The following is a 24138-nucleotide window of genomic DNA, read 5'->3' as shown; positions in this document are numbered from 1 at the left end:
ATAGATGCACATTTATTAAATATCCATACAGACATCTAGTGGGTAAACAATGGCATTACGTATGGATATTATTATTTTTCCAGCCAGACGCCTCTAATTTGCCTCTTTGCATAGAAATTTAAAAACCTTTTCTCTATTTTAAACTTAAATGCTACACTAATTGTAATGAAATATTAGAAAATATATTTTAAATGGTCATTAATGGATTATAATTATTGCACAAATATTATTTAAAAGATCAAATCTCCTCAAAAAATTAAAGATTGAATTAAAATTGACAATTGTTCACATTGAAAAAATCTTAGTAGATAGAGGCACATGGATAGAAGCACAATAAAAATATAATTGCAATAATAAATCTTACATGCTTCTATGGTTTTGATTTCTGATACTCTTAACTTAATAATAATAACAACTTTATACTCTTATACTCTCTGACTTAAGTCAGATTTCAGCAATGGTCTGCACACCTACAGGATGACAACATGTCAGACAAAGTCATGTCCCAAATCTTTATTAAGTAGTTTACAGATTTTATACTTCATAAAGTGGAAACAGCCCCATACTGTGTTTTGCACTATTTTCTTACTCGACACAGTTGAGATTAGCATATGAAATTGTGGCAAGCGGGTGGGGGTGTGAACTGTGGGAATGGAGCGAGGCCAATGTTAATAAACATTACCTGTGCGGCGCAACAGTCTTGAGTCCAATGGAGTAGCTCTGGAAGGATAAAAAGAGGACTGATGATAGCACTCTAAAAAATGCTGGGTTAAAAACAACCCAAGTTGGGTTGAAAATGGACCCATTCAAACCACCCAGTTTCTGGGCTTGTCCATTTTCAACCCAACGTGGGTTGTTTTTAACCCAGCATTGTTTAGATTGAGTGAAGGACAAGAGAGGAACAGGCCTGTACTTTATGTTGGTGTTTTATTTTAGTTTATGTAGCAGTCGTCTGCAAGGGGCTGCGGCATTTATTTATTTATTAAAGTTATGTTTAACGTTCGCCGGTGTGGTGTCACGGTGTTGGTGTAGGTTCACGTTTTATGTTCATGTTTTTAAGTTTATCATGTTCACTGTCATGTTTTGTCGTGCACTTCCTGGTTTGTCATGTGATCCTGCCATGTGATCCCTTGTCTTGTGTTCTGATGTGTCATTGGTTTATTGGTTGATCATTGTTCACAGGTGTGTCTTGTCTAGTCCTCAGTCATTGTGTTTTTAAGCCCTCATGTTTGTCTTGGTCTGTTATTGTATGAATGATGAATGTGTTAAACTTGGAACATACTCTGCAAGAACAAAGAAATTTGTTTGTTTTCTCGAGGTGGCAAGAACAAAGTTCGTTCTAGCAGTACATTCCATACTTCATGAGAAAAGCAGATGCCCATCATCTATGTTTCTCCACATTAACCACGTCCATGTTGATCCAAATGTCTGACCAATCACACAATAGTTCTTGGACACTCACAAGAAAAAAGTTCTGCTCAGACGATGTGTCCAGAACAAGCTGCGAGATCTCCCAAACCAGGGCTGCGAGAACAAAATGGCGTCATTTTGTTCTCGCAACCCTGGCAGAGAGAACTTTTTTTTCTCTGTTCTTGCGAAGTATGTTGAAGCCTTTAAGCCGCAAAATTCTTGCAGCCCTGGTTTCAGTGTTTTCGCAGCTTGTTCAACCACTGTTGGTGAGTCTAGTCAAGTCTGTTTCAAGTCAAGTCTTTTCAAGTCAAGTCTGTTAAAGTTAAGTCTTTTGTTTGTTTTTGCCAAGTCTTTGTTTCATGTTTTGGATTTAAGTTTGATCAAATAAATCTGCACTTGGGTTCTAAAATTGCCCTTAGTGAATCCACGTTACAGCCGATTCCCCCCTTGCAATAGTAATATAACCTTGAACAAAGAAAAATAGATCATTTTTTCATGTTCATCCCCCTCCCTCCAAAATTAAACAGAAGAAAAAAATATTCATGTTTTTCTCTATAACTTCCTATGGTCTGTTCTGATTAAACCCATTTCAAACACGCTGACAGCACTAGGTTTTTTTTTTGGAACGATTGAGAGCTCCATTAACCACGTGTCCGCGTGGTGGCGAGATAAAAGCATGTTGCAACTCTATTTTTCTGTGCCTCTGGTTCACTCAAAAAACTAAATTTGGTCATCATTCTTTTTGGATCAATCTGGAATTTTGGGCTTTTTTTTTTTTACTTTTGACTTAAAATAGCTTCCTTTATGTTCCACAGAAGAAAGATAGTGTTGCAGATTTCAAATGACATGAGGAAAAGACATGAGGTAAATAATGACAGTTTTTTTGAGTGAACGATCCCTTTAACAGCAAGCAAGCGATCAAATAACACCCCAATAACTTTAAGGGCTGTCTCAATTGCAAAATTGCTCTCAAGTCTCAATTTTTCCTTAACAGAAGTTCTGAAACATTAAAACATCACACAATGACACGCAATAAATAAATAAATAATTGCATTCCATTAATTTACGTCTGAAATGCTTCAGGTCTATGTAACAATGAAAGTTAAATTAATATTATTTACAAAATAACAGTTCCTGTTGTTCATCAACAGAAATTGTGGCATTGTACAACAAGGTAAGGCCTTACTGTCCCTACCAGTGTCTGAATTTGTGTACGTAATGTTCTGATTTAAAACATACTAATTTAAGACATGGAATCCAATAACCTTCTTAGGAAGAAAAAAAGACGTTTTTTTTCATATATTTAATATTTAATGTTACTTTAAAATTTAGCTTTCAAAAGATTATTTTAAAGGGGTCCTATTTTGCTTTTTCAGTTTTTCAACTTTAGTTAGTGTGGTACATTGCTGTTTGAGGATAAACAGATCTGCAAGGTTACAAAGCTCAAATTACAATCCAAAGGGATATATTTTATTTAACAGAACTTTTCAAGAACTACCACGAACAGCTTGTTTGGACAACAATGCATTTTTTTTTCCTGGATCTTATGAAGTCATAATTTTACTCATTTAAATAATACATGCCCAAGGAATACACACAAAAAAGGTGTTTAATACTGTTTGGATTACCAAACTTTTCCAACAAATATCACAAATAAATAATGTATAACATTGTATCAAAGGAGTATCAAAAACAAGGCAAAACATTCCACTCTAAACTGTCCTGTGAAAGCCGTGCTTGCATAGTCCATAAATGAATTCTATTCTGCTTCTTTCCAAAATAATTAAAACAACATGGAAACGTATAAAATTTGAATTAAGCTGCATATTCACAAATGAATCTGTCACTGCTCAATCTGGAATGCTAACATATTCAGTATAGCATTTAAATAGCATTCAAAGTGTTAAATACAAGAGAACATTCAATTGGTTGGTGCTATAACTATTGGTTTGGTCATGACTTTAGCATTAATATATTATTAATACATCCAGGTGCATTTACAAACATAATAACATAATCAAAGAGGAAATAATACTTATTAATCATTTTGCACTATCATTAGTTACAAATTACAGCCATATTACAACGTATGTAAATAATTTTGTAAAAATCATGTTACACATTTTAATTGTATATAAATGTCACAAGCCTGTCCTGTCTTGTGTGCACATGTGGGTTTTTGTTAGTTGAGCATGTGCTCCTGTTATTGTCTGATCCCTCCCCCTTGTTATCTGATTAGTGTTTATTTCTCCCACCTGTTCCCTCTTGATTTCTTCCCCCTATAAGCTCCTTGTGTTTGCCAGTCTGTGTTGGATCCTTGTTTCATGTTTGCGTCTCCCCTTCCTCCTGCGATTTCATTTGGCATGTTTGAGTTTTTGTTTTATGTTCTATTATGTTCTAGCCCACTCGTGGGTGTTTTGTTTTGTATTTGTTTTATTTTGTCAATAAATTATCATTTTCCATGCACTTGAGTCCTCGCACCATCTTCTCTTGTCTATGACGTAACAATAAAGCGATCTTCGTGGAATGTGCACAAAGTCAAATAATACACTCAACACATGATTAAAACAAATCAAAGAAAACTTACAATGGGATCATGTACAAAGAAAGAAGATGAGGATTTAGTGAATTGTAGTGTTGTGGCCATCTTGCAGAGATGCAAAATAGAAGGTTAGATTTATTTATATTACGCTGTTTCTGAGCAAGTTAGTTTGTGTACAGGGCTTTTGCGGAGGACAGCTTCAAGAACCTGGGAGACTACATCGCCAGCTATACACACCTATATAAATTACAAATGTGAAAATTTTAAGTTTCTTAAAAAAGCTTTTATTCTTACATGGCTTCAACACACATCAACTTTTACCAACAGAAATTGGTCAACTTTATTTATCTAGGTTCTCTGGATATCTTGTGCTTTATCAAGCGACCTGAATAGTAGCTGTCACTGCTCAAATTGATGCACGGCTTGGACTAAATGTACAGTAATGTAAGGCTTCAATAAAATCACGAGGCTATATTACCTCATGAGTAGATCTCTCAAACACTAAAATCATTTGTGTCTATTATTAATAATTGTTCATGTTAAACAATATTTATCTATTATTCTGTCATGTCAACTCTCTAAATGTTTGTCATGGTAAAGGCAAACAATGTTAATATGTTTGGTCTTGGCGGAATAGCTGCTGCTTCAGAGCAAATACTGGACTTGCTACTACACGACACTCAATTGTGAGGTGGAGCTAGGGAAGGTGGAGTGTTTCTGAAAGTGTGCTGCAGTGCTAAAGCAAATGTTACCCGAGTATTTGAAGGTTGATCATGCAGCTCATTGGCTACACCCTTAAAAATAAAGGTGCCAGGAAGAACCAAAAAATGGGGTTTCACAGTGATACCATAGAAAAAAAACATTTTTGGTTCCCCAAAGAACCGTTTTGTGAAAGTTTTTTTCTAACCATTTTATTGTCTAAAAGAACCTTTTTGCACCACAAATAACTTTTTGTGCAATGGAAAGGTTCTTTGGCTATTAAAAGTTTTTCATGGAACCATACACCCTGCCAAAGAACCATTTAAGAAGCTTTATTTTTAAGAGTATACTGATACAGCAGGAAGCAATCAGCTGTGCCCTAAAAAGATGATTATGAGCAGGTCCTAATAGCCTGCACCAAAGTTTCATGACATAACTTTATATTTATTTTTTAAATTTAGGCTGTTCTTGTAAAAAAGCATCAGTGCCTGGGACAGACTTCTAGTATCATTACAGACTCCAGTTTGCAGATTATATGAAGGAGGGCACTAGGCAAGATATGAAATATCTGCTTAATCAAAGTAATTACTAGATTTTGATATTTCTCATATCCCTGTTTATTTTTTTATATACTTATAGTCCTATGTGTGTAATAAACATGGGTAGGAGAAACTATTTTAACCTTTAAGTTCTTCTGCTGCTGATTTGACATACATGATCTGCGGGTGCTAATATGTACAGTCTCTGGTTCAGATTTAGTATAGGCCATTGCACAAACTCCAGGTTTCTTAATCTAATCGTGTTCTGTAATAATGTGGCAAGTCTTTTTTTATGTAATTAGTTACCATTGATGCATTATAATGATCCTCGGAAGCACTTTAATTAGATTTGAATCATTAATGAGAAACTCATGGTTAATGAAGTTTGATTGGACATGTGAGTGTGCTGAGGCAGACCCACAAGCACGCTTACACAGTGCACACATGTTAAATGAAGGGCTTTAGATTAGTAAAACATTTTTAAAAAGATTTTTGCAAAGTGTGTGTGTGTGTGTGTGTGTGTGGGTGTGTGGTTCAGGCATACTCTACGTAATGGGGACACAAAAGTCCCCACATATCTGAAATCCTTGTCCTTGCAAGGCATTTTCTCATTCCCAATAGGAAAACAGCTTATCCATCATTATAAATTATATTTTTCAAAAAGGTAAAAGTGAAGAAAGTGATGGGTAGGTTTAGGGTTAATGGATAGAATATTCAGTTTGTAGAATTTAATTTGCATATTGAATCAATGTCTTTCTGCTAGTCAAAGAGTAATAATCACAAGTTAACAGATACTGGTGTAACCATATCAACAAGGTCAAAGTCAACCTATTTAGAACAAACATACACACATCCGTTACCATACACAATAGCATCTTTTTTCTATAGATCAGTCAAATTTGCAAATCTGTAGTGCTTGTGAAGCTTCACTGATCGTGTTTGAACTGTTTAGTTCGATACCTTGATGAAAAAAAAAAACGACTTATTTTATGGCATTAATTTGTATCCTCTAAAACTTGACTGATGCTGTTCACTTCATGCATGACTGTACCTTCCCTAATAACTACTTCATAACCCTTAACCTTGGCTCATGGCTATAAGGTTATACGTATTCCCTTGAGGCCTTGCAGTGGATACTCACAGTGCTCTTTACCATCTCAGCGCCCGAGGCTGTTGTATAATTTAACCCTTTGACCTCCTTGTACCACCGTGTGTGATGTGGGAGGATTCACATTAGTTCATAGCCCTGGAACATTGGCAGTTGGAGATATAATCAGTTTATTTTGCAAGAATTCAAGGACCATAAAAGTATCATAAACTCTATAAATCAATTATTTTGAAGCCACATCGCTTTTTTAGGAGTAGACCAAAATTATTCTGGGAGTTATTATTCACTAGTTCTCCCTGCTGAGTTCATGAGAGATGTCAAATCTATTAATTAACAAATTATGTGTCCATTTACCACATTTGATGTGCTGTGTGTATGTGAACTGATCAATGTTATTATGCGAATAAAAGCCTATATTACATATTTTCATTTAAAGGGATTGTCAAGTCACATTTATTTATATAGTGCTTTATTCACTTTTTTTTTCTACACCCCATGACATTTTTTTGCGAATTATGGGAGTAACTCCCGTTAAACTGTAAACAACCAGTGAAAGATTTGCGCTATGAATACAATAATTTATTTATTTGTTTATTTAAACTGGGCACAATGAAGTGGTATTATTCTACTCATTCTTCAACTCTATAGAACATTACAAGGACATTTAAGTGTAAAACAGTAAAGAATTTAAAACTACAATAAAAAAGCTTATTTCCACAGCAATATTACGGATCTGTTAAATATCACAGTAGTAATATTTGTCTATAATATGAACATTTTTGATTGTGGTAGTGCATGTTATAATATTATTATAGCATACACTGCCTTAATCAAAAATGTTCATTAACTTTAAATATACATTTTCATTAATATTTCAAAGTACTTTCTGGCATTTCAACAAATAACAAATACTGTATTTATCTGCGTTTGAAATGTTCCAGTAAACACTGCTAATAGGGATACAAAGTGAAAAGAAAAGACAATTACATTTTAAAGCATCCGTGTGAAAACCAACCTGGAAAGACCCATGAGGATCCAGGGAGAAAAACAAGAGATTCTTAGTGCATTCCTGTAAATTATTTTTTGGATATATCATAAATTAAATCGGGAGAGCAGACAACAAATGCATTTTTTTTTTTAAATACTGTTACAGCAGAATACAATGGGGAAAAGAAAATAATCAGAAGGAAAAGAATGCAGCAACTGAAAAGAGCTTCACAGATACCACAGATATGCTTGTGATTTCGATATCACATTAAAACACCAAGCGTTGCGTTATTCTTCTGAGTGCTGAAAATAAAACATGATAAAGGGAAATTGACAGATAATTCAGTCAAAACGCTGATAAGAATTATTTGTAGCTCAACATTATTATGTAAAATGTTTTGTTTCAGTCTTTTTTAAATGTGGAAATTCCTCAAACCGGAAGAGCCACCCATAGTTCACAGCACACTATAGGCTTGTCAGGAAAAAGGTGGACACAATACAGACTTCTTTAAAGCAACTTTCCAATAATAATCAGGAAAGTAGTGTTAATGTTACAGAATTATTGAAAGTATTTCTATTTTAGGTGTAAAGCAGCTCTACAGAAGAAAATGGTTGTTGTTATTGATTCATTTTAATCTCGAGGCCACGTCGGAGTACAGACGAATAGGAATAGCCAATCTACTTATAAGTTCAGTATATCTGACGAGCCAATGCACATTGGTATGCAATGATTGCACCAGGTGCTCATGCCATGCAGCGTGGGTATAAATGAGACACAGCTGATTGCATCAAATTATCCTTTTGCTTCGGAGCCGAATGGTAGATGGTAATGCCATATACTGTATAACTCCTCACTTCAGTTTGACTGAGTGAAGCCAGCCTTTTGCAAGTGATCTCTTCGGTCAGTGTTGGTGTGACGATACAGCAGTGGGTCATGTGTACTCTGGTTCATCTCTCTTTGTTGTTTGTAAGAGCAACCACAAAGGCTGTTCCAACAGCTGGTTCGATGCACTAGGTGGAGAGCGCTAAAAAGCTGTTCTTACGGCTGGTAAGAGAACGCCTTCGTGTGAGAGAGCACGCAGGTCAAGCTGCACTATTTCTCTTCGAGCCTGGTTAGAGCTCCCTAGTCCATGGCTGTCCTGGCTCTTACAGACCATCACGCTTGACCATGCGATTCAGTTCGCCCGGCATCCCCCCAGGTTCACAGGCGTCCGCTTCACTTTGGTGAAAGCTGCAGATGCCCATGTCCTGCGTGAGGAGATCGTTTTCCTACTGGCAAAAGAGAGCTAGTCCCTCCAGCCGTTATGAAGACCGGCTTCTACAACCCGTTCTTCATTGTACCCATGAAAACCGGTGGGTTACGGCCAATCTTGGACCTGTGAGTACTGAATCGGAGCCTTCACAGGTTACCGTTCAAGATGCTCACGCAGAAACGCATTTCGAATGCATCCGTCTCCAAGATTGGTTTGCAGCGATGGACCTTGTAGGATGCATACTTTCATGTCTCGATTCTCCCCTGACACAGGTTGTTCCTGTGCTTTGTGCTCGAGGGGTGAGCATATCAGTACAAAGCCCTACACTTCGGGCTCGCCCTGTCCTCCTGTGTCTTTACGAAGGTCACGGAGGGGGCCCTTGTGCCCATTAGAGAACAGGGCATTCACATTCTCAACTATCTTGACGACTGGCTCATCCTAGCACAGTCCCGAGAGCAAGTGTGCGAAGACAGGGATCTGGTGCTCATAAACCTCAGCCAGTTGGGTATTCGGGTCAACTGGGAAAAAGCAAACTCGCCCCTATGCAGAGGATCTCTTTTCTCGATATGGAGTTGGATTCGGTCGGCGCGCTTCATGGACAAGCACATCCAGTCGATGCTGAACTGCCTGAACATGTTTCAAGCCAGGATGGCAGTACCACTGAAACAATTTCAGAAGCTACTGGGGCATATTGCGGCATATTGCGGCCGCAGCGGCAGTAATGCCGCTCGGCTTGCTTCATATGAGACCGCTTTAACATTGGCTTCAAAGCCTTGGCAACGTATCACTCACCGGGTGAGCATCACACTGGCCTGTTGCCAAACCTTCAGCCCGTGGTCAGACCCCTTGTTCCTTCGTGCCAGAGTTCCTACTAGCACAGACACTGTGCAAGGTCAGGGAGGACGAGGAGCAGGTCCTGTTGGTGGCGCCGTATTGGCCCAACCGGACTTGGTTGCCAGGACTCATGCTCCTCGCGACAGCCCCTCCTTGGCTGATTCCTCTGAGGAAGGATCTTCTAACTCAAAGACAGGAAACTTCATGTCTGGTCCCTGGACGGGACGCGGAGGTTCTAGGTGACTGACCCCAGGAGGTAGTTAACACCATCACTTCGGCTAGAGCACCATCTACAAAACAGTGGAACCTGTTCATCGAATGGTGTTCTTCCCGCTGAGAAGACCCCTGAAGATGTTCGATCCCATCTGTGCTTCACTTCCTGCAGCAGGGGTTGGAGCGTAGGCTGTCACCCTTCCACCCTCAAAGTTTATGTTGCTGCTATTTCTGCCAATCATGACCATGTAGATGGTAAGCCGGTTGGGAAGCACGACCTGGTTGTCAGGTTCCTTAGGGGGACGAGACGGTTAAATATCCCCGCCCCAAACACACACACACACACACACACACACACACACACACACACACACACACACACACACACACACACACACACACACACACACACACACACACACACACACACACACACACACACACACACACGCACGCACACGCACACGCACACGCACACACACACTTCCAGTGGAGGGACAGAAATCTCAGGTTTCATTAAAACATCTTTGTTTTTAAGTTTTAGAGGTGTAGGATTTTGTTTAACTATTAATTTAAAACCAGTATAAAGGATTTGTTTATGTATCAGACGAATCCTGTTTCATCTTACTGACTCTGAAATTTTAATGACAGAATTGTCTACTTTTTTAATGTATGTTTTATCTTTGGTTCATACATTGAGTGCCCCTTTTTCACAGGAAGCTTCGTAAGTGTTTTATGATTTATGATGTGACACAGTAATCCAAACATGTGACGGGTGAGATGTGGGTCAGCAGCCCCCAACAGCATGTCATTTCCTGTTATTCTTTTATTCTGTTCTTATTCTATTCAGAAGGCAGAGCGAACTGAGGAGAGAATCCTCTTAGAAACCAGTCTTCACAAATCAGACTGCAGTTCCAGATTCTCTGACAGCCAGACAGTGCTAATGACGACCTGGTTTTCTATTCCTCATGTTCTCTTTTTAAACACACACAGGCACACACACGCACACACACACACACACACACACACACACACACACACACACACACACACACACACACAGAGAGAGAGAGAGAGAGAGAGAGAGAGAGAGAGAGAGAGAGAGAGAGAGAGAGAGAGAGAGAGAGAGAGAGAGAGAGAGAGAGAGAGAGAGAGAGAGAGAGAGAGAGAGAGAGAGAGAGAGAGAGAGATGCTCTGGCATCTTTCTTTCCCTTTCCTCAACAGCAGGCTGTGCTATGCTGTGCTGTGCTGTGTGCTATGTAGGGCAAAATAAATGAGCAAAGTCTATTCTTATAGTGCCGTGGAGTCCTCTGCCCACCCTTGCACTGCCCACTGTGCTCCTTTGCTCTTAACTCACTTCATATATATGATACATTTTGTCACAGTAATGCTGCAGTAGGTGTATTGGGTTAGATGATCAAAGATAGAGCATAAAGCAACTATGTTTTTATGAGGTCTGCATGACCTGGTTGTGCCTGTGTATGTCACTGAGGCAGAACAAGTAACTGATGATTAATTAATCTAGCAAACAGGTATGTACAACCCCATCTGCTGGTTAGTGCATGTACTGCACAACTTATTGATGGGGATGTTGTAAGAGTCATTTGCTTAAATTTGCCACTGCATTGCATATCAAGAAAAAAAAGACACTTGTTGTGGCAGTGTGGTGACAATAATGGCAGCACATCTGACAAGAGTGTGGAAAAAACTCTGTATAACTGTAAAACTGTATAAATGATGTGTGTAATCCAACCCAAGCATCATTGTTTAAAAGTGTGATGGTATACATTCATTCACTCTGTGTGTTCATTTATTTATTTATTTTTCTCTCTGCAGATTGTCTACAAGCCCTGGCTCTGTGCTCAGTATTTCCAGGGCCCTCAGTCAAGCTGCAGTCATAAGATTCCCTGTGAGCAGTACTGTCTTGAGGTCCAGCAGAGGTGTCCGTTTATATTGCCTGACAATGATGACCTTATACATGGTGGCACTCCCAGTTTTATATGTACAGGTTGGTATGCAAGTATTTAAGTACAGTACAACTAATCCTAAAAAAAGTAGGATTGTTAACATTGAACTATATATAATGTTATTTGTTATTTAAGTGTTGTTGATTTTTTTCAGCAGAATTCAGAAGAAGCAGAATTCTGTTATTAATAAAGAAATGAACACTGAAAATGTAACCTTTAAAATATTTAATTATTTTATGAATATTGGAATCAGTCAAATAAGACATGTAAAGTTAAAAAAAGTCACAACCACATAAAGTTATTTGTAGAATATCATCAGTGCTTTTCTGCAGTGCTCTTTATTTGGGGAGGTTAAAATGTACAGTAGTAAACTACCAACTATGATTAACATTATTAGAAGAGCAAAAAAAAAAAAAAAAAAAAAAAACACACACATCAAGGAGCTCAGAAGCAGCAGGATCAGCAGCAACACAGTTTGTTTTTAAAAAAAAGAGAAAAAAGCCATAATTAAAAAACATGATGTTCTACAGATGAAAGCTAAACTTAAGGGGTTTTAAAGCAAATACTGTACATAATGGAATGAAACTATGGAATATCATACAGCTTTTTAGTGACATCTATTGGACATTTGGTAAAACTGTTTTTGCTTTGTAACACAAAGCAAAAACTAAACAAAACAAAAAACAACAATAAGGAATATTTAACTCAACACATAACATTTGAGAAACATCAACATTTAACATTTGAAAATATTTTATGTAAAATCGGTCAGATTGTTCAGTTTGGATAGTTTGGACCACTTTTTGATTTGTTTTGGACAGGTACTTGAGATTCTAAATGAGGTCAACACAACCTTATAAACTGAGTCATCCTACTGAATAGGGTGATATAATAAACTGACTCATCTTAATAATGTTTGTTCAAGTTATTTTTATATTTGTAGAAGAACATTTGACTGAAACCTACTCCGGTTTCACAGATAAGGCTTAAACCTAAACCCAGACTAAAATGCATGTTTGAGTTGTTTTAACTGAAAGCAACTTGCATTTGTTGCAATCAACTTGCAACTATTGTTTTGTCTCGAGATGCACACCAGTAAGGTGTTTTTTTCTTTTTCTTTTCTAAGGCATGTTTATTAAAGCTACTATAAAAATGTCATAATTGAACGAATGCCTAATATTGGTTTAATCTAAGCCATGTCTGTGAAACCATGCCCCTAATCTATTAAATCCTATTTGCAAAATGTTCTTCTTGCAAATGTAAAAAAAGTTCTCTGAACAAACAATTCTTGATGGAGCAATGTTGTGCCAGTTCCCATTGCAGTTTGAAAATATATATATATATATATATATATATATATATATATGTTAACTATTATTAAAAACAATATTATTGCATTTAGCTTGATTTATGCTGCTGCAGTTGTTGTCACTGTTATTTAGCTGCCATATGTTTCAGAGTTTATATTTTGCAGAATTACAATTGGTGATCATCTAAAATTAGTGTGTTAAGGAATATGTGCATCTTATTGCAACTTTTGTATGCCATATATTGAGAAGGGTCTCTCTGCTCTAGGGCTCTATCATACACCTGGCTCAATGCAACACCGGTGTGACACAAGTGTTTTTGCTAGTTTAAGCCCAACAGTTATCATTTTCATGTCCAGTGCCATGTTTTTTCAATAACAAATACACTTCCGCCCCTCTGTTCACCCATGGCGAAAACAAGGTGTGTTCAGGTGCATTGCAATTTTGAGGCAACTGAAAATGACAGTTTTTTTGTGTTATTTAAAGGGTGCGTTATTAATATGCGCCTATAGGCGGGTGCACAATAGACATACACTTTGCTTATTATACATACAGGGACACGCAGCAGCACACATTTTTTTTTTTTTTTTTTTAAATAAAGTGATTTCTCTCTGGAGAAGCATTCAGTCTTTCCGCTCGCATATTCCGCCATGTACATACGGCATGGTGCAAGAGCAACTGGCTTTTAAAGGGAATGGGAGATAAGACTCTGATTGTTTTACTCCACATACACCCATAACACACCCATGACTCATTAGGAGACTAGGTACAGCCCTTTTGGACCACACGCCTAGCACACTATTTCCAATTATGTTCCTATTATATACTATTTGCAGTAGATTTTTGAAGTGTGGATCCGTGCACACTCGGCTAATATTTCCAACAACCTAACCCTAAACCTAGCACCTAACCCTGGTTGTAAGCATAAACACAACCTACACTGTAAAATTGTTCCTTAAATCTGATTGCTTGATTGGAATGTTCGCGTTTACATGGAGCACTGTAATCGGTTTAAAAGTCCAATCCGCATGAAAATGCTCCATATAAACACCTCAATCGGAATAAAAATGCCCGAACCGAATGAAATTGTAATCGGTTTGAGAGGGGTGGGATAAACCTTTTCATGAACCGATCAAACGAAAAATGTAACCATGTAAACGACCTGACCCGATTACTTTTCAGTGTTCGTCCTTATATGACGTGATACACAGCACGCACCTTCACCACTGACCAGCGCGCCACGCTCACACGCAGGCTATAATGTTGAGAGGAAAAGTAATTTTTCTGAGGGGCAAATTTTTTATTTCGTTAGAAGTTATCAAGATGATGTTGGCATAATGATACAGACATAGTATCTACACCCTCATCTTGACAGTGTTTGTCCCAGGCACTTTTTACTTCAACTGCACCTGAGAGAAGATTTTTTTTTTTTTTCTGAGATGATTACACTTTACAATAAACAAATAGATTTTATAAAACAAAAAAAAGAATGCATGTTTTATTTACAAAAAAAGTACGGGTAAATACTTTTAGGGCATAGTATAAGCAGGTGGATTGTGATGCAGCACAATACTCAAAAACGCAAGTACAGAGGATGCATAAAAGAAACTGGATGTGTTCTTGATATTGAGGATGCATTGGATGAAGACTCGGGGTGCTTCTTATTTCTTATATGGGCATCTCCATTTACTTTCCTCTCTTCCTTTTCTCACATCTTAGCTCTACACCCTTAGGATGTAAGGGAAGGATACACCTGTGTATCCACACTCATGACCCCTCAGGCAGTTTTCTTACTCTTTGTTCCTTGCCACCTTATGGTGCAATGTCAGAATTAGATCGTTTTTTGGGTAACAGACTTGGGACGGAGGAATAGGGAAGCATCAAATTGAGTGTTGAGAAGCACACTTGAGTGAATTAAACCATTACACATACTTACTCAAGAGCTTACAAGTGCAACCCTGCGAATGTGTAAGAGTAAGAGGCATTGTTTTAATAAAGCTATAAAGACGTGAAGAAAGCATGTAGTACTTTTTATTGGCATATTTAAACTAATCTTTACATTGACAAGGCAACATTAAGGGTCCTATTTTATAGATTTGAGGATGTGGTCTAAAGCGTACAGCACAGGTTTGGGGCGTATCCGAATCCACTTTTGCAAGTTTAACGATGGGAAAAATGGTCAGCAAATAAATGGATTGTACCTTGTAATAACGTTCGTAGAAATGGGGAAGGAGGTTCATATATATATATATGAAATCAAAAACAAAATAAAAACCTATAGTGCCAACCATTCTCTTTCATTATTTCAGAAAATAGTATGATTTAAAATAATTATGTATAACGTAACGTGTGTGATATAAGCTATTTATTGTCTGTTGGGTGGCTGTTCCACTACTTAAAATGTGCTGGCATGGTCAGTTACAGGTGTTCTGTGCCCTTCTGAGTTCGTTCTTTTAAGGTAGCCTGGCAAGACCAGTCTCTAAAGAACTTACTTGCATTAATAGAACTGAGAAAAAAGCCAATGATTGTAGCTGCTTGCTAAACATTCTTTAGTTGACAATAATTTTTATGTTCAAAAGACTACATTGCTGCTCTTTAAATAAACAAATAATTTTAAGTTGACTTTAATTGGAGCAAATTATTTAAGTTAACTTAAAATGTTCCAAATCAACTTGTACAAAGACATTCACTACATGACAATCTGGTGACCACTTCATGCAAATGCACTCTAGTCTCTAATACTCATCAGTAATAATAATAATAATAATAATAATAATAATAATAATAATAATAATAATAATAGTAGTAGTAATAATAATAATAATGATAATAATAATAATAATAATAATAATAATAAGAAGAAGAAGAAGAAGAAGAAGAAGAAGAAGAAGAAGAAGAAGAAGAAGAAGAAGAAGAGTATAATAATAATAGCAAAATGCTATTTTTAAAATTAAGGTAATGCTGTTTATCATATTGGAGCCCACAATAGCAGTGGTGCAGTATTGTATTTTAAAATTAAATCAAAGACTTAAGCCTAGTTGTTTTCAGCATTAAACTACATTTTTTTCTCAAACACCTTGGGCTTAAAAGTAGTCATTTGAAACCTCTTTCATCTTTCCTAATTACTTATGAGCTGACCATTTAATTCTGTTTATATTCAGCTTTAATCTGCACATGAGGAATGTCAGCATCATGGGAAGCAATTAATGAGGACATAGAAACATATTTTTCTTTAACACTGCAGCCTTGTACCTTTCGTTAATTAATAATGAAGCAGCCAAATGCTTTTAAAGCATGTCCAAACCCTTTACATATAAAGTATTTAAAGGTGCCCTAGAATGAAAATTGAACTAACCTTGCCATAGTGAAATAATAAGTTATTCATAAAGAGTTCATGGACATCACATACTGTGAGTCTCAAACATCATTGCCTCCTACTTCTTATAAATCTCGAAAATCAAAAACTCCTCAGAAAAAAAGTGCTTCTCAACATAAACCCAACCGTGACGCAAGCGTTGGGGATCATTTATATGCACGCACTCAATATAGCAAAAACGGCTCTCATGACACATGGTTGAGGTTTATTATAATCGGGTACCACAACAAATCGTTCGTTTGTTCGGCCCATTTCAGGCAAGCTTCGCTCAGCATCTTAAACTGAAGAAAGGGGCAATTACAACTATATTCCTGCAAGCAGTAAGTAGTGATTTATCCACTTATTGACTAGCTGTTTAAACAATTTCTGATTAAATTGAAAGTTTCTTAGAGAGACCGCATTGTCTAGATAACGCAAGATGCTAGTACAGTAACAATAGGAAACTTCAAGTACCATACAAAACTAAATAGTGTGTCTAATGACAAAGGTTAATATTATTTTGTATTACAAAATACAACCATACATACCATTCACTCAATCCTTCAAGCAAACGTCTCCTTTTCCACCATATAAGTTAAAACGATAGTCAATGGAGATTGATAAATTGCAGCTTACTTGTTTATTGGTGTTTTCAGATCATCCATGTGCAAGAGAGAGCACACGTGCATATGGTTGCCAGATTGGACATTTTTAGGTAAAACACTGGATAGTATACAGGTTTTTTTCACAGAAAAGCTCTTTTTGTGGGACTTATTTACTGAAACCTGGCAACCGCATGAACGCAAGCTCTTTTTCGCACCAGGATGATCTGAAAACACCAATAAACAAGTAAGCTGCATTTTATCAATCTCCATTTGAAATGTTTTGCTTAAAGTGTCATTTAGTCGGTCTGTGTTCTGTCAGGATGGTCAGGACTCATGAGCCGCTTCACTGAACTGCTGTGAGCTGTGAGTTGCTGAATTAAGCCAATCAGAGCAGAGCTCAACATTAATATTCATGACTCTTCCAAATAAGGCAAAAACAGAGCATTACATAATAGTTACAATTTATAGGAATGTAAATGGACCTGTAAAACTGTATCTGGACAATTTTTGCCCTTAAATAAGCCACATACCTCCATGAGAACAATTTAACATATTGTTTCAAATCATTCTAGGACACCTTTAAGCAGCTTTAAAAACCTGCTTTAATGTTTTAGTGTATGATGAACCATTTAGCTCCTAAATACTTTACACATAAAATAATGATGGAACAACGAAATGTCTATATATCCATTTGACTAACCGCTCTACTTTTAATGCAAGTGGATATTTCATACAATTTGATGAATATTCGGTTCATAATATTGTTAGCACTTTAATTTACAGTGTACATACTGTGTACTTATTGTAGTAATTACAATAGCTGAATAATTGCTAGGTACTAGCCCTGAAGCTGCCCCTAAACCATGTTACCTTATATTAGTCTTATAATTATTATGTATTTTCTTGGGTAACTACACTGTATGTAGGCTATACATTGAAAGTGCACATACTTTAAAATAAATGGTTTGAAATGATCTTTTTAGTGCATATTTTGGTAACACTTTATAATAACTGCATGCAATAAATTATTAAAATAGTAAATGCATAATTTATAAAGCATTTATAGACATTATTAAGCAGTTTATAAATGCAGCTGTAAATATTTTGTTCTTGATTTATAAGCCTATCTATAATGAGTTTAACAATTGTATTTTCTTACTTTATTAATGATAAATTTGTTATTTCTAAATTACGTATTACATTATTTCCAAACCAGTAATTTAGTTGTTGTCACATGCCTGTCCTGTCTTGTGTGCACTTGTGGGTTTTGTTATGTTGAGCATGTGCTCGTGTCCCTGTCAGTTCCCTCCCCCTTGTTATCTGATTATTGGTTAATTTGCCCCACCTGTTCTCCCTCATTATCTGCCTTGTTTGTTCCCTTTATAATCTCCTTGTGTTTGTCAGTCTGGGTTGGATCCTTGTGTATGTTATGTCTGCGTCTTCCGGTTCCCCGTGATTTCTCTGTTGGAATGTTTTTGAGTTATGTTACAGTTCTGATTATGTGTTTTTCCCCCTCGTGGGTTTTTGTGTTGAGTTTATGTTTTATTTTATAATAAATTATAATTTTCTCACTGCACTTGAGTCCTCGCACCAATTTCCTGTTTCCTCGTGTCCGTGACGTAACAGTTGTCAGTTGTATCAAATCATTTAGAAAGTGTAAGTAAATGATTAATAAACTATTTAAATATATATTTATACATATTATTTCGACATATAGTAGTGCAGTGTGTTAATAAAAGCTTTATTAAAAGGATCTTCACCCTGAAATAAAAATAAAGCCATCTTTTACTCACTCTGCTGTTCTAATGCCCCATGTCCTTCTATCTTTTTCGGACCTCAAAAGCAGAAATTGAAAAAATAGTCCTGCACGCGCTCCTTCATTTTATGGCAGTGAATAGCGACCAGGCTAAAACAGTACAAAAATTATATAAAAGTATCACACAATGATACAGTGAGATGTGTGCCATATGTGGAAAGTATTCAGACGGCATACTATAAGGTTTTGCAAGAAATAAACCTTACTATTCAGTCAAAACACAGAGCTTAGTCGTTACTCTGTGCGCGCTTCTGTGAGTGTGTGCCAGCCGTCAGCAACCACTTACTATAACTCGCACTGTTGTCATGGCACCCAGGATAAGCACCCATATGCACCATATAGAGAAATCAGGCTCAACAGAACCAAATGCGAATCTCGTTTTTTCTATAAGGTATATGATAAGTAAGGGATAATGTACCTCCGCTTCACGTCGGGGTCCTGATCACTCTGTCGGGGTTTATTCTGCGATAACAACCGGCTGGGTGTACATTATCCTGCTTATTACACGGCTACTAGTCTCAAATAAATTAGACACAAAATATTGTCTTGAGATTAAATATTTTATTAGCTCTTACGCAAAGCTTCCACGAAGAAAAACAGTTCCAAACTGCTTTAAGCCTTTATCTATTGCTGCTAAATGTTGAAAATGATTGCTGAAAGGGTTAGTTTACCCAAAAATGAAACCAAGCCTATGATTTACTCACCCTCAAGTCATTATAGGTGTATATGACATTCTTCTCTCAAACAAATAAAAGCCGGAGTAATATTTAAAAAGTCCAGGCTAACGTTAATCCAAGCAGTAGTTGAAGCTGTTTTTGAAGTCTATAAAAAAATGCAGCTGTCCGTCAAATAACGTGCTCCACACGGCCCCTGATGGGTTAATAGAGCCTTCTGATTCGAATCGATGCGTTTGTGTAAGAAAAATATCCATATTTAAAACTTTATAAAGGAAACCCGCCTTGAAGTCTTCCATTGTAGCCATGGCTGTTTAAGTGTTTAACAGCCACAAGATGGCGCCAGCGTTAAGCATAGAAGTAGTACCGGTCAAGATAACTCGTAGTACCCGGATGAGCATTTGTTATCTGGAAATAACATATCCCTGGAATGCGCGATTGACCAATCAGAATCAAGTATTTCACAGAGCCGTGTAATAAGAAATAATATAATAATACTAATAATAAAACATCCTGAAGTGAATGTTGTGTACCGGTTGTCATGACAACATTGCACGATGAGCTGCTGACAGCTCGCACGCACTCACAGGAACATGCGTAAGTAACAACTGAGGTCAGTATTTTGACTATTGCGAAGCCTTATAGTATGCCTCCTGAACACTTTCTATATAATGGCACACATCTCTGTATCATTGTGTGATACTTTTGTATAATTTTGTAATGTTTTAGCCTGATTGCTATTCACTGCCATTATAGGAAGGAGCATGTACAAGACTATTTTTTAGGTCTGAAAAAGGTAGAAGGACATGTGGCATTGGAACAACAGCAGGGTATTTTTGTTACACTTTCTAAATTATCTGATGAACAACTGACAACTCCGAAATAACTGGTTCGTAAATAATGTAATACCCAATTTTAAAATTATAAATTGATCATTAATAAAGTATAAAGAAATACAATTTAAAAACACATTATAGATATGCTCATAAATCAAAAAGAAAAAATATGTTGTATTTATAAACTGTTTATTAATGTCTATTACTTTGTTATAAATGAGGAATTAACTATTTACTATAGTGTGAGTTTTTATAAAGTGTTGCATCTTTTTTCATAAAAGCAGTTAGATTGCTCTGTACTACAATGTGAGAGATATATCCAAATCAAAACCTGGATGTCTGTTTTTGCATACACCCCAGGGCTTTCAAAGAAATTAGACATCAGCCAGGAGCCAGAGTGCTGTGATGTGCGGTGGGACCAGAAGTCCAACAACCATTCCCGTGGCACTTTAAAAAGAACTCACCCTTCCTGTCAGCACACATCCGTGACCTCTTCGGGGACTCCACGGCTCGGGCAGGGCCGGCTGAAACTTTGCTTGCTGGTTCTAGTTCTTCTCCACACTGTGGCTACCATGACAGCCAATCAGAACTCAACCTGCCTGACTGCCATCTTTCCACTGGATGACAACGCCCCCAGAGAAGAGTGACTGGACCAGGCTGGGCTGGACAACTCCTGCATATCTGCATGCTCCAACACATCTCGCTTTGGGTTTGACAGTAAAGAAACGCCCATCACTCAGAGAGAAGCTGAGTGTACTGGGTTTAAGTGTGGCTAACATTCTCAACCAGAGAACACTTAACCACACTTGTCAGCAGCACCTTGTGGGGTTTGGGGATTATAGTGAACAGAACACAGGAATAGTAGCAGACAAAATATGAGTGTAATAGGAAGAGTCAGAACATGCCCCCACAGAGACTTCTCACTCTCTTCTGGAACACACACACACACACACACACACACACACACACACACACACACACACACACACACACACACACACACACACACACACACACACACACACACACACACACAAACACACACACACAAACACACACACAAACACAAACACACAATATCATTTCACTTTGCACTAGGATATTATCTGACGTTTCCCTTTTAGTTTCAGCTGTTATTTACACTTCAAGATGGTTTTGACTTCTGTTCAGTGGTTTCTGAGCAACCTGGAAAGTGATTTGGGTGTCCATGTTCTTGTCAAATTCTCCATTTATATGTTGTGTGCCCATATTTTGTGTATTTTGAAAGTGAGTGTCATATTACAGTCATTATCCCCATTAACTGCATCATTCAGACTACAGACAGAAGATTCATGTCTCTCTTTAAAATGAAACTCCCATCCTGAATAATATAAAAGAATCAAAAGGACTATTTTTAATCTAGATGTACCCAAAGCCAAATCTTAGCAGAGCCTCAAAATCAACACAGCACTTTCTGTTCAAACAGAGCCATTGGCATCTCATCTAATCAGTAAATATTGTTTTTATCCTCCACCTTCCAAAAAACAGATATAACCACCTCACATTATTTTAGAAACTGATGATTATTTGTCTAACTGTATGCCAAATCCTCACGCTTGGTGGAGTTTGCTGTTTCTAAAGTCTCAGCTACCACGTTATGAGACACCTAATTATTAAAAGGTCTTCATAACAAATATCATATACACAACTCTCATTTAAATACACAATATATCCATGTCAGATTAAACAAATTAACAGGGCTTTGGTACAATACACAACTGTAAACAAAGAGGATAAGAATTTTCACATATATCAAATTTTTCTTATGCATTTTATTAATTTGATCAGTTCAGACTTTCTGCATTAATTGCATCTTAGATTGCATTGTTTTTTAGTATGCGGTCCTTACATAATCCTTAGCAGCAACAATGTTTGTATCTTTATTCATTGCACGACATTATCTGAAATCATTTGCATTACAACATGCATTTAACATGATTGTATGTGAAGCTGGTTTAACTGAAGGCCAAAGTATGTTCACTTTTACGCCTATGCGTATGCACATGTGCATTTACAATTTTATTATTATATTTGTTTTGTATTATTTACATAGGTTGTAAAGGCCAAAGTATACTTCACTTTTTACGTGTACGCGAGGATCAGTGTACAGTGCGCGTGACGCAAATTTCTTCATCAGGAGAGTATGCGTGTACTGAAAACGCACTGCCAGATGTTTTACTTTGTACATATATGCAGATGGCAGGGTGACCAAACGTCCTGTTTTCCCAGGACATTTCCTGTTTTCAAGTCCTGTCCTGGCCCTAAGATAATAATTTTCTATCCATACAGAGGGGGCATACTTTAATTGTATTGCAATTTATATTGGAATCTCTAAGTAAACTTTGAGTATAATTTGAGTATCTCAATGCCGGGCAGAGTGTCCTGGTTTTCGGTAATCAAAATATGGTCACACTAAGCATGCACATTTAATTTGTTTGTAGTATTTACATGGGCTGTAACTCAAGAGTTTCTAAAAACTGAGCATGTGTCAAACACCTGTGTATGCTTACGAGTCAAAAGAAGTATACTTTGCAAGGCTGTTCATTCGACTTTGCGCATACGCATACGTATACGCATACGCATACGCATACGCATACGCATACGCATACGCATACGCATACGCATACGCACGCGTACGTGTACGTGTAAAATAAACGAAGTATACTTTCGGCTTTAGGTTAACTACTACAGTTCATGTACGAATGGAATTGAAATAGCTGAACAGAATGTGCTGTTCCATCAGTCATACACAATTACACTGTAATTTTACCATCATTTCACTGTCAAAAATATCTATCTATTGTGTAAAGGGCTTAGCAAATAATAGTGTGTGGAGAAGGAGTTAAGGGCTTACTCTAAATTTCTCCTTCTGTGTGGTTGTTGTCTTCAGTGTTGACTTCTTGAGTGTAATGGCTAATAGGGATTATGTGCTGTTTTGCCTTTGTCAGGACCTTATTTTCTGACTATCCTCATACCTGTGCATCAAACACGTTCCTTTGGCCGTTACTTTCTTGTGTGGTCACAGAGTAAATTCACTAGCGTTAAAATAATTCTTGTAAAGTTAAACTAGAGTTACGAAGAGCAGAGACATGCAGAGTGCCCTGTGACTTTGGACCAAATGCTCTATTTTAGACAATTCGTAGTGTTTTGGGAAACTATTGCCTCTATTGGAATAATATTAATAGAATAACCTCTATATTTTTTCATAAACTACATTAAACTTAATAAAACTTGTTAATGAAAAAAAATCGTAGAATATGGCTAATTCAAGAAATATCAATGCCTAATCATAGAAAATAGGGCAGAGCAGGGCACAACCTAACACTATAACATTTGACTTTCTCTGTTTGTGTAAATCCACTTGGGGTTCCGAGTATTTATTTTTCACCACATTAAATTCACGTTTGTACGATTATGTGGTTTTGTTTCATTAATACAGTGTATACTTTTTTTTTCTAGATTTACCCCAAAAGAATGAAAGTGGAAATGTGACAACATGCCCCATAGGTGGGGTACATTATAACATGTGCAGGGCACATTGTAACATGACCTACTGACAGCTTAAAATATAACCTGATACATTTTTTTACTCACTAAAAATATTTTAAAAATTGAGTCTGACAACAAACACATCGCTAAATACAGTTATTCAGCATAGTTAAAAACATAATAATAATGAATCATTTCTGAACATTGACTCTGAGTCCTAATTCAACCTTTTCTCATGGTTTCAAATTAATTCATAAAAGTATAGAATATAGAGTAGTTCTAATAGGGTCTCATTGTAGCACAGTGTTACCACACACCCCATCTGCGCAATTTTGATTTAAACTGTGGCTCGTGTCTTTTGCTGTTTAGATCAGCATTAAAGAACATATCACCTGTTAAATAACAGATATAAAATTATAATATTAGATTTGTCTTATATTAAATAAACACAAAACAGAGATGAAA

At 36.9% G+C, this 24138-nt stretch overlaps 1 protein-coding gene across 1 annotated transcript in view; it reads left to right on the top strand.

Annotated features, from left to right (window-relative positions):
• Nucleotides 1-21201, top strand: part of nalf1a (NALCN channel auxiliary factor 1a) — a 125329-nt gene extending 104128 nt beyond the window's left edge. The window contains exons 2-3 of the mRNA XM_067441521.1: nucleotides 11422-11593; nucleotides 20506-21201. Coding sequence (XP_067297622.1) covers nucleotides 11422-11593; nucleotides 20506-20792 — 459 coding nt within the window. The 3' untranslated portion in view covers nucleotides 20793-21201. The remainder of the gene's footprint in view (nucleotides 1-11421; nucleotides 11594-20505) is intronic.
• Nucleotides 21202-24138: the final 2937 nt, after the last annotated feature.

This window comes from Pseudorasbora parva, chromosome 4 (assembly GCF_024679245.1).
Source record: "Pseudorasbora parva isolate DD20220531a chromosome 4, ASM2467924v1, whole genome shotgun sequence".
Taxonomy (NCBI): domain Eukaryota; kingdom Metazoa; phylum Chordata; class Actinopteri; order Cypriniformes; family Gobionidae; genus Pseudorasbora; species Pseudorasbora parva.
The sequence above is the reverse complement of the archived record's forward strand: the minus strand, read 5'-3'. Positions and strand labels throughout refer to the sequence as shown.